The following is a 12,271-nucleotide window of genomic DNA, read 5'->3' on the forward strand; positions in this document are numbered from 1 at the left end:
TTCCATGAATATCTATGGCTTTGTACTGACAAAAACAGTGCTTTTAGACATTCCATGTTTTGTTTTCTGTCTGTTTTAGTCACATGATACACACAGGAGTTAGTACTTGATTGCATAACCATTGTTTATGATGACTTTTTATGGTCTAATAATTTTTCCCACGACTATATATAACTCTTGGAACCATCTCAAAAACATTGCCAGAATCAAAGGTTTACTGTCTAAACCAGACTCAGACAGACTTTTCCATGCATTTACCTCCAGCAGGTTAGACTACTGTAACAGCCTTCTCACTGGACTCTCCAAGTCCATCCAGAACGCTGGTGCTCGGGTCCTGTCTAGAACCAGGAAGTACGACCATATTAGTCCTGTGCTCAGGTCTGTGCACTGGCCTCCTGTCGCTCAGAGAATAGACTTTAAAACAGCTCTGCTCTTGTAGAAGTCTGTCCATGGTCTAGCACCAAAGTACATCTGTGACATGTTGGTCTCATCTGAACCATCTCAGACCCTGAGAACCTCAGGGACTGGTCTTTTGCTGGTGTCCAGAGTCAGAACTAAACAGGGTGAAGCTGCGTTTCAGTTCCATGAGCTAAACTCTGGAACAGTGAGACAGGCCTCTACTCGGACTATGTTTAAGTCCAGGCTGAAAACGGCTGAAAGGGTTCTATCTGACCTCTTCTCTTTTACTTTGATTATTATTGATGTTTTATTGATTATGTTTGTGGGTTTTTTCTCTTTTACTTTATTTTAATTGATTATTATTGATGTTTTATTGATTGTGTTTGTGGGTTTTTTCTCTTTTACTTTAATTGATTATTATTGATGTTTTATTGATTATGTTTGTGGGTTTTTTCTCTTTTACTTTATTTTAATTGATTATTATTGATGTTTTATTGATTATGTTTGTTTTTTTTCTCTTTTACTTTATTATTGATGTTTTATTGATTGTTTTCTGTGTTTTTTCTCTTTTACTTTATTTTTAATTATTACTGATGTTTTATTGATTATGTTTTGTTTATAACTTGTCTCTCTTCCATTTTTGTTTAGCACTGTGAATTGCCCTGTGTATGAATTGTGCTATACAGACAAATTTGCCTTGCTTTGCTTATTGTTAATCTCAATGGGGACTTCATCTGGTTAAATTAAAGAATACAGTACTGAGCAAAGGTCCTATGTCAACTTGACGGTTATTGTTCTAATGTTCTAATGATCACACATATGCATTTCACAGTCGCTGTATAAAAATAATGGATATATGTACAGCAGGAAAAACAGCTTCTAAAAAACAAAGTGGTTGTGTTTAGCCTGACATCCCTTTGCACTTAACATGTTTAACCCTCAGATAATATGAGATTTATTACCCTGCCCTCTGAAGGGGAGGCAAGGGGTTTTATTTTTGGTTAGGTTTGTTTGTTTAACACTTTAGCAGCAAAAATATCGGTTGAATTCATACTAAACTGGGGTTACCAGTGACCCAGAATAGATGCCAGTACATTTTGGGAAAGGTAGGTCAAAGTTCAGATTTATTTATGATTTTTTTTAACCTGTTTAACCCTGACCATATTTTCAGGGGAAAAACGCCTAAAAAGACATACTCAAAGTAAATGAAGAATTACTTCACAATAATAAGGTTCATATGGATGTTCTTGGTGTCTATGGACATTTAGAGACCTCACAGAATCTATTCCCATTGTCTAAAATATTGCATCTATTACTATGCCTGAGTAAACTGTAACAAACTAAAAGAGAAATTAGAATTTTTTTTATCCTCGCCTGTTTTTTTTTTCGGCTGGATTGATGATGATATGCATAAATTGTTCGTGTCGGAGATTTTTAATAGCGTATATTTCACCCCACAAAGATTAAAAAACATGTTTGAACATTAAAGTTTGCACTAAAATACACTTTTGATGTACTTGCTTTAACATTAGGGTCTAAACTTTGAGCAAAAGTTGAAAAAAACATCCATTGTCCAGATTTATTATATTTTTACAGTAGATGAATATTAATATAATTTTTTAGGCCAGCGGGCAGGCCGATAGGGCTAAAGGAGTTTAAATTCTTCCTATCAATATTATAAAAGCCAAGCGGCCTCTGTGTGCGTATGTGCATGTATCTGTATCAGCTTTATAACTGAAAAACTGGACAGAGCTAGCCTTTGCCTTTTGGAGTACTTGTATATTTTGGGTCAAGGATCAGACAGGTGAAAACTGCACATTGATGCGACCAATACTTTTGATTATTAGTTTCTAAAATGACAATGGGTTGACAGGTGGCCTGCAGAGGAGCCCATTCACAGCCAGGAATGGGGGGAGGGCTGGATCCAGATCAACCGAAACACCAAGACACGACAGGAGAACCAGGTTCGTTAACGTCCCCCTCCTATGAATGTGTTCGTATCTGTTACTTTTGATTTCAATACAAAACCAAATGAGGGCCATTATACACTCAACAAAAATATAAACGCACCACTTTTGTTTTTGCTCCCATTTTTCATGAGCTGAACTCAAAGATCTAAAACTTTTTCTATGTACACCAAAGGCCTATTTCTCTCAAATATTGTTCATAAATTTGTCTAAATCTGTTAGTGAGCACTTCTCCTTTGTCCTTTGCTGAGATAATCCATCCACCTCACAGGTGTGGCATATCAAGATGCTGATTAGACAGCAGGATTATTGCACAGGTGTGACTTAGGCTGGCCACAATAAAAGGCCACTCTAAAATGTGCACTTTTACTGTATTGGGTGGTCCAGGGGGGTCAGAAAACCAGTCAGTATTTGGTGTGACCACCATTTTCCTCGCACAGTCTTCTTCATGAATTCTCTGAAACAGCTTTGGAGATGGTTTATGGTAGAGAAATGAACATTCAATTCACAGGCAAAAGCTCTGGTGGAGATTCCTGAAGTCAGCATGCCAATTGCATATTCCCTCAAAACTTGTGACATCTGTGGTATTGTGCTGTGTGATAAAACTGCACATTTTGGAGTGGCCTTTTATTGTGGCCAGCCTAAGGCACACCTGTGCAAAAATCCTGCTGTCTAATCAGCATCTTGATATGCCACACCTGTAAGGTGGATGGATTATCTCAGCAAAGAAGAAGTGTTCACTAACACAAATTTAGACAGATTTGTGAACAATATTTGAGAGAAATAAACCTTGTGTGTACACAGAAAAAGTTTTAGATCTTTGAGTTCAGCTCATGAAAAATGGGAGCAAAAACAAAAGTGGTGCGTTTATATTTTTGTTGAGTGTATTTTTCAGTAAACTGTATTACACCAGTAAGCTTAGCTCTGCTCCGCATTTTATCAACTCTGCTGTTTCTAGAACCTGTGGATTCCCACGGGTCAATGTGCTAGTTTACTCATAATGAGCAAAATATGTGGGGGGGCGGGGTTTGTTGTGCCTGGCACCACTTGTTGCATTAAGTTTCTGACGTTTTGCACCAAGTTTCATTCAACAAATGTCAGATATTTGACTTTGTGCTGTTTTTCTGTTATGGGGTCACACCAAATAGTGACTTTAGAACCTGATTAGTTCAGTTTTGTGTCTTTAAAGGCTGTGCACATATTTCCTCTATTTTCATGTACCTGAAGACAAGAGAATAATAAATAAATATGAATAATATGCAAACCTGAAAAAAACAACAACAACAACAAAGCTAAAGGTTTTGCACAGTACTGCATAGAATATGAAAGCAACTGCATATCAGTGTATTTGACAAGCACTGTCACTTTCCAGGCTTTGGCGTATTGGAGGTAAAATATACCGTGTAATACCATCCCTAAATAACAACAGTGACCTTAAATTTTTAAAGAGTTGAGAGTAAATGAGTCGAGACATAACTGTATTGCAAATTATTTATACCTGCAAAATGTGTAACAAACTGTTTCGATAAATACAAGCATTTAACAAAGCATTATCTAAAAAAGTCGACCTTTCATCACAGGCACAAACAAATAGATATGATCATATTTCCATTACAAAAAAAAACCAAAACAAAACATGAAATAACTCCCAAACCATGTCATTTATACATTTGCATATTTCAAAATATTAAACACCATTAAATTTCTGTTTTAAAATAAAAGATAACTTAAAAATGGACAGTTTCCTCACTTGAGTTACTATGTACATATAAACTTCTTTGCATTACTGCACAAATACCATTTTATGCTTCAGGTGGAGTGTCTTATACTATCAAAAGCAAAAAAAAAAAAAAGTAATTAAGTGCCAAAAAGCAGATTGTGTGAAGAGAGCAGCATATCCAAACTGTACCTTGGATAATGTAGTGTCTGAAAAAAAAGAATCAAGACGAGAAATCAATAGATATTTTAGTAAATCACTTCGAAAAAGCTGGGAAAAAAAATCCATTTCTAAGCGGTCCAAATCTGCAGGAGAAAACCAGAGTTCCTCATGAAAAGAAAAAAAAAAGAAAATCGATGTTACAAAAGAAGCTGCTTAAACGGTTCGTCTGCATTCGTGCTTTGTATGCGAGAGCTGTGAGAGTCTTATTGTGAGAAAAGGCAAAAAGGAGCACCTACTGAATAAAAATGAGCAAATTAATGAATGCAATCTTCCGTTCCCAGACACACAAGCACAACTGGTCTGCTCTCATTCACACACTAACAAAACTGTACAAAAACAAGCCAATTAACATAATAATTTGAATAAATTCAGACTTGTATCATACTTTGTCCTAATGCCTCAATTTAGTGACGTCTGTTACAGTATGACCCGACCTACAGTAGCACAGTTCAACAGCTCCATCCTCTCGCCTGTTTACGTTCGTGATTTGAGTTCTGAACCAGTATCATCTTTAAGTCTGTATGCAGATGTGTTAACCCTGATGATGACATTTGCGCATTTCATTAAAACATTTTTTTTTAGCTTTTTGACTGATAGCCTGAAACAGCAGACAGAGGTGGAATAAGGAGACCTCTGTGCTTAGTGAACGCTCCACTCTCCTCCGCATAAAGATCTCATTTAAATACCACATTCACAAAGCATCCTCAGGCTAAAAGTAGTCTCTAAGTCGCTGTGCCTGTCCGTCCCAACATAAGGACTGCTAAATTTTTGATCTGAAAGTAATTCACATTTTAGCGCTAAATGGAGCTTCTAAAACAGAGATAAGTTTGAGGCGGTCAAGAGGAGCCCCTTAAACCGACCAAAAACTGCTCCCGGCTTCTTTGAGGATGCGTCTCAGCACCACTTGAGAGAAATCCCCGGTGGTGAGATAAGACTCTTTGTGAATTTGGCACCAGGTGAAAACAGAATCTGAATATAGACTCATTTGGCACATCTGATACTGTGGCTCTTCTACAGATTTAACTTCAGTCGCCGCCTGCATCATCTCTCCTGTGAGTGGGTGTAAACACCTTCCTGTTCTCTGATGGTTGGTGTCATTTAAGTGCTCAGTTAAACCCTCATTAGCCAAATGATTTCTGAATGTTCACGTGGCTGCAGAGATAACACGCGTATGGATTGAGAGCGGTCCGGTTTAAGTGCGACTCGGTCCAGGTGTGGGCGGCAGAAGGCGTCGGTCTGGGTGCAGTCGGTCGGTCATCTGTGTGGTCAGTGCTGTGACGGCGTGTTCGCTCCTCATTCAGATGTACAAATACACGTCAGTGCCCTCGGATCAATGCGCGTGTGCTCCAAACGTATGACAGGCCTTCCTGCTAGGAGTCTTTGAGCATGTTTATGCGTGCAAAGATCTTAAGCGCAGGTCCCAGTTTAATGTTCATGGTGCTCATGAGGTGGTCCTCCTTTAACAGCAGCAAAGCCTGTCCGTCGATCTCCTGAGAACGAAACTCATCCGCTATCTCCTGACAACCTGCATAGACAGAGAGGAAGGACAGCGGTTAATCCGGTGGTTCTCAACCTTTATTTTTTTTTAACTCGTGACCCAATTTTAACATCACAAATTTCTGGCGACTCCAGACATTCAAAACAGAGCCTTTTTTGTTTGTTACAATTAATTTGTTTTTGATCATGTTATAATTTGCTGTACCATGTTGCAAATAAATGTTAATTTTAGATGGCATTTAGTCTATATAATGTATATTATTATGGGCGGAGGCAGAAAAGCCAGGTGTAGATTACTGCACAAAGTGAGAATTTTATTTTCCTTGGTCAGGATATGTACAGTCAGTCCAGCTTGGATTTACAAGGCTGACAATTAATACTGAACAAACAAGAACTCAACCTATGAATTATGAAAGAGCTGCAGCATCTGAAACCGACCACAATGAACATTTGACAGATAAACAGAACCACAGTGCTGCAGTTTCAAGACTCAGAGTTTGTCATGTCTTTTATGTATTGGGATTGTCTCTCTCAGCTCTCCATACATTTTTCATTTGTAGGTTTTTTTGGGGGTTTTCTTTAGCAATTACTAGAAATTTCAGGTGACCCCATTTGAATTCCAGGCGACCCCACATGGGGTCCCGACCCCAAGGTTGAAAAACACTGGGTTTATCAGATGAAATCTGGATTTACCACAATAGCCCCTTTTACACAGCACTTCTTAGAGCTGCACAATATATCGTTTGAATATTGTCATCGCAATGTACGTGTGTGCAATAGTCACATCGCAGGTCCTGCAATGTAGGAGGCAAATGAACTCATTGTGTTCTCATCTAATTTCAACCTGGGTACCTGACACACACTGTGCGCAGCAATCCGCCAATCACAATCGTTCTTAATCAGTTTGCCGAAGCAGACCACGCTCCTGCACATGGAGTGTCTCACTGGTAACAACGTTGAAAAATGAGCTACAGAAAATCACTGAAAATGAAGACTTGGTGCCAAAAAGAAAAGCAGTGCCAGTTATCTGGAATTATTTCAGCTACAAGAAGGTTGATACTGAAACACATGTTCTGTGGCGACAGTGCCTTCCACCTGCCGCCACAATGAGAGGAAACACAACTAATTTGTTTGACCATTTACATCGACACCACACAGCCATTATATCCTCCTGAGTATTTTTTCATATCGCAATATATATTCGCAGGGTTAAAAAAAAAATCGCAATGTCAGTTTTTTCCAATATCGTGCAGCCCTAGCACTTCTGTTAAGGGAATATTTCACTTTTATTCCGGAACAACGTCTGTGTAAACGAAATGGTGGATCAGCTGGTCCCACCTTTATCGCGGCTCTGTAACGCCTCTGAAGGTAGTAACAGAGCCGTGATAAAGGTGGAGTCATGACTGCAGAACACTATGTAAAAGGAACACCTCTCGTTCGGCAACCAAGGTGTGACGTTGGGCCGTGTGGGAAAACGGTCAATGGTGGAAAAAAAGGTGGGATCACCATCTCACATTTTTTCTGGGATCTCTGTAAAAGTGGCTAACGTTACATCAGAGTTTGCGTGGGCGCCAACAGGTTATGGCAGGTCGTCCAATAACCGGAGGGTTGGTGGTTCGAATCTCGCTCTGTCCTAGTCATGGGCCATTGTGTCCTTGCCAGTGTCACTCACACTGGCAGTCAGAGCGTCCGTTTGGCACAGATTGGACCACAGATGTAGCATACCACCAGCTGTGTGTGTCTGTGTGTGTGTGAGATTGAATAATGGATCAATATTATAAAGCGCTTTGGGTGCCTTGAAAAGCGCTATAGAAATCCAGTCCATTATTACTTTGAGACCATTATGAATGCACTTGAGGACTGATTTCATATGCAGACTGCATACGTATACGAAAGGAGAGTACAGAATAATACTGGGTAGCAGCCGGTGTTTACTGATGGGTTTTATACCAGACGTACAGTATGTGACCCTCTGACAATAGGCCCTCAAATGTTACTGCAGTTTAGGTCAGAGTTGTTACATTCACTACGCACTAAATGGAACTATTGTCAAGACATCTGTTGAACTCACTACAAATCAAAGTTATGTACAGTAACATTATCGCAAACTATCTTATAACGGAATTAATGGAATTGCCCTCACAATAGCCTGTGCAATTATATAATACCAAAGGACTTCTCATCAGTCAGTAGCATTAAGGAGAGACATATTTACAAATGAAAATGACTACATTCATCGTGTTTTAACACTTGTTTATGCTAAAATTTGGAAAAAATGCTAATTCTATACAGTAATCTGAGCATTTCCCTTGATAACCCAGCAGATAGATTCATACTGATCCACAGTAATCATAATATGACCATAAGGCTCAGCAAGTTGTGTAGCCCTTCTATCTTTATATATCCTCTATCTCTTATTATTTCTAGAAGTAGCTGAACAGTTTGCACACATTGTTATTGGATTCATGTTAATTTGGTTTTGGAGTTTTACAGTGTCATCTGATTGAAAAATAATAGTTTTATATTTTGTAATGTGTATTTTTTTTCCCCCAAACTAAAACTTTTTTATAGCACTCCTCAGTGTCACTTAAAGGGGACATATTTAGCTTTTTTTAATGGAATTATGCTTTCTAAAACATTTTCCTGTGGTCTACATAAACTGTAAATTCTATGCTTGGGTCTGAATTCTTCATTAATTCAAACTCCATAGGCTCATCTTCAACCCTACTTCTGAATAATGACATGAGAAAGGTCATTTTGAGCGCTGGCCGTTTAAATGCAAATGAGCCACTTCACATCCCACCCCCTCCAGGTTGTTGACTGAGCTGCTCTGTCCTGTTTCTCTGTACTCTGAGAAATGTTTGTCTGAAGTCTCGACCTTATTTGTGCAAATGTCGTGACACAACTAGTTCTAGACGCAACAAATTAAGAAGGAATTAAAACAGGTTGTAGAAATCCACTGGATTTTTGCCAAAATGAAAATAAAGATAGCTTTGCAGCATCTGGAGGGTTCAAGTTCAAACATTTTGAACTATTAGGGTCCAAATACACAAATAAATGTACCAAAGACTAATAAAAGTGGGTTTAGCAAAATATGACCCCTTTAAAGTTACTCACTCATGTACTGCACCAACAAATTAGAGGCGTTTTGTTATTTAATTCCATTAATCGTGCAGCTCTAGTGTGATCAAAGAAAGTTTCACTCAACATCCTAAGGGAGACTGAAGTTAACGCATCATAGTAGGTCATGTAACCTTCATAACATGACATAGAACTGGGATTGATAAATTTTAGACTTTTTAAAGAGTGTCAGAGCAGCTGTTGATGAGTGGGCGGATGGTTCTGTTTACACCACTGACCTGGCAGTGAACGAATGAACTCATAAACTTCTTCCACATTCCACTTGGTGGGGTCGTTGGGTAAGAAGTGCTGACCCAGTGCTGGTGCGTCCCTGCCGGCGCAGCCGTCCTGATCCGACGCCCTGCTCGGCTGCCGGTGGACGGGGACCTGAGCCGGGTCGGGGGCCGGAGCCGGGGGGCCGGAGCTGGCTGCAGACAGCGGAGATGGCGGCTCCTCGTAGCTGGACATGTCAGAGCAGGGGCTGGACTCCTCCTGACTGGGCTGAGAGGGATGGGGGGACGATACTGAACCCCCCTGAGTCTGCTGGGGTGACGGAGACAGCTTCTGAAGGGAAAAAAGTCAAATGGATGGTTCTTCAGTAAAAGCCTACTGGGACATTGTGTTAACCTCAGCAAACATTAAAGAAGCAATAAGTAAGATTTATACTGTACAGCTGTAATAACCCCCCAGAGAGCTGGATCGATACCAGTGTCTCCAACATTTGTCAAAGTACTAAGGCTTCAGGACTAGAAACCTCACCACCAGGTCCAAAAGTAGAACAAAAGCACCCCCCACTGGAGGTCTAAGGCCCCATTCCCAAGATGTTACGTAACACATTCTGGCAATCAGCCCCAAAAGAATGTTCAAGGCCATAAAATAATCATATATGTGAATAAAAGATGTCAGGTATAACTTTGAGGTATTTCGTTTTATTTGATAGATCAAGTGAAGAGACGGTAAAAGGGGGGTGGGGGATGGGCTGAGGTGAGAATGGAAACCAGGCTGCTGCAGTAAGACCTATGTCTGTGTGTAGAGCTGCAACCGATTAATCGACTCAAAGTGATCCGAAAAAATCATTCAACCACAATTCTCCTGAATCAAAGCTTTGTTTCCTTCATTTCTCTGCTGTTAAACATTGGTTCCACTGTTGTGTTTCACACGGACGCTTATTGTGACGCACAAAGAAGCTTCAATTCAGGAAGACTGCAATAGAATATTTCCCTTCAATTTCAGTCGATTAATCGAATTGTGAATTTTTGCATTCGCTTCAAGCACCTAATCGATTAATCAGTTGCAGCTCTATCTATGTGGTTTATACTTCGATAGGTGAACCACAGGGTACCTGAGGTTGTGTTTGTCATTTACTTTATCCATTTGTCTCAACTGTAAATATGTACCACTTTACTATATTAGTGTGTGAACTATTAAGTAATTACATCTTGGCTTTTTTTATTTTCCTTTTTATACTATATTTTAATCTTTCTGTTTCCAGTTTTACTATACATAAACATTTAATGCCTACTCTAGTCTAGAGGACTTTGTAGTGGAACTCCCTCTCATAATTACAAGTATGTCCTTAGAGTATGTGATCACAGGATGATTTTACCAAAACTGGGAATTCAGCAGAGTCACTATTTCTAAGACCACATTATATTCCATTATAAGTTAATGACTGTTTCTGATGTCGACATTAACAGTAAGATTGAGCATAACGTCTCAGATTTGAACATTTAGTGAGTAAAATCCACACTTTGTTGCACATTTGGAGTGTGGACTCCTAACTCTACAGAAGGAAAGTGAAATTTTCAGGAATGTAACAAGGTATTAAACAGCCAAACAGCCCTCTCTGTAGGGACTGGAAATAAATACTTTAATGGTTTAATCTCTCTGCATCATCTGCACCACTCACATCACTTGTCTGGAGACAGAACACACACCAAATTGGATTCTGCTGCCATATTTCTGTGTAAACATCTGACATCAACCATTTATTTTATAACAGTTTGGTGCTGGATAGCAAACATCTACTTGTTTGTTTGGAATATTCACATCACTGAACACTGGCCAGCATCAGTCTTTGCTGCTGTAACGCTTTAAATGTCCCCACTGTCAGACTAATAAAGGATTATCTTGTTTCATCTTATACGTTTTAAATATTTCCAGTGAAGAAAAGCTCCTGCTACTGCTGACAGATCGCCTAGAAGTCCTATATTAAAGTGTCATTGCTGAATGTTAAGTAAATGCAGCATATCCAGTTGTAGATGTCCAGACAACTTGTGCAGGATGAAGAAAAAAAAACCTCCATTAGAGATGTTTTTCCATTCCTATTGGCCACCGATAAAGGTTCAACTACACCATCAAGTAGTTAATGACCCTTAACCGGCAGAGCTAGATAAAACACTGGCACAAATGATGAAGTTCATTAAAAAGCATGAGGCGTGAAAAGAGCAGGGTGTAAAATGTGTGGTGAAAGCAGTATCTGGTGTGAGCTGCGAACCCTGATGATGACATTTATGACATTGAAGAGGTGTGGGGGAGTCTGCTTCTGTACCTGCTTCTTAGCCTCGATACTGGGTCGACCCTGAGACCTCCGACGCCAGCGGTTCGTCGGTTTACTCCTCTCTGGACGGAAACGGCCCATCCGCTTCGTACAGCTCACATTGTACCTGTTCACAAAAGCTTCATTATTACATTCATGCAGCTAATTGCTTCACTGATAATGAAATAAAACCCGGAGTGAATGTACCTCTTCGCACAAGCCATGGAGCAGAATCTTTTCGAGCCCTTGAACGTGTACGCAAAGTCGACCCATCCGCAGTATTCACACGTCAGCCTAGGCTCTTGTTCTTGTTCCTTTTCTGTTAAATATAAAACAGCACACACGTCAACAAGCAGCGCTAAAGGCTAAAGTGGACTTTACTAAAATATAAAAGCTGAAAAGGGCTTCAGCAAACAGCATATTCTACACATTCATGAGTTACTGAGCAGGTCACTCTGTGTCAAACCACCCACAGCCCAAAACTTTGACAGTTTCAAGAACAGCTTCATATTTAATATTTCCCATTTTCTTGACTTTGTCCACTGTTTTACAAGTGTAGGCGATGTACATTTTAAAAAATATTAATTTATGAAGGACAATATATGATCCCTCTTGGGAAAATAAAGCAGAAATGTCAAGTTTTGGGTTCTGTAGCCATACTGAGTTAGATCTGTGCACCTTTTGTTTTCTAAGCAGGACCAAAGAACTTCAACATATGATAAACATAGGTGTGATTGGCAAAGGACAAAAAAGCAGGAAAATATATGGCGCACCTACTAGGGGTGCGATGGTACAGGTAGTCCACAATAC

At 39.5% G+C, this 12,271-nt stretch overlaps 1 protein-coding gene across 2 annotated transcripts in view; it reads right to left on the reverse strand.

The window, feature by feature from the left end:
- Window positions 1-3,843: 3,843 nt before the first annotated feature.
- phc2b (polyhomeotic homolog 2b (Drosophila)) overlaps window positions 3,844-12,271 on the reverse strand; it is a 65,836-nt gene continuing 57,408 nt past the window's right edge. For both annotated transcript variants that reach the window (XM_030133684.1, XM_030133683.1), the window contains 4 exons: window positions 11,669-11,780; window positions 11,474-11,588; window positions 9,162-9,486; window positions 3,844-5,830 (listed from right to left, as the gene is read on the reverse strand). In XM_030133684.1, the coding sequence (XP_029989544.1) occupies window positions 5,676-5,830; window positions 9,162-9,486; window positions 11,474-11,588; window positions 11,669-11,780 (707 nt within the window). In that variant the 3' untranslated portion in view covers window positions 3,844-5,675. The remainder of the gene's footprint in view (window positions 5,831-9,161; window positions 9,487-11,473; window positions 11,589-11,668; window positions 11,781-12,271) is intronic.

The sequence above is a fragment of the Sphaeramia orbicularis genome, chromosome 5 (genome assembly GCF_902148855.1).
Source record: "Sphaeramia orbicularis chromosome 5, fSphaOr1.1, whole genome shotgun sequence".
Classification (NCBI taxonomy): Eukaryota; Metazoa; Chordata; class Actinopteri; order Kurtiformes; family Apogonidae; genus Sphaeramia; species Sphaeramia orbicularis.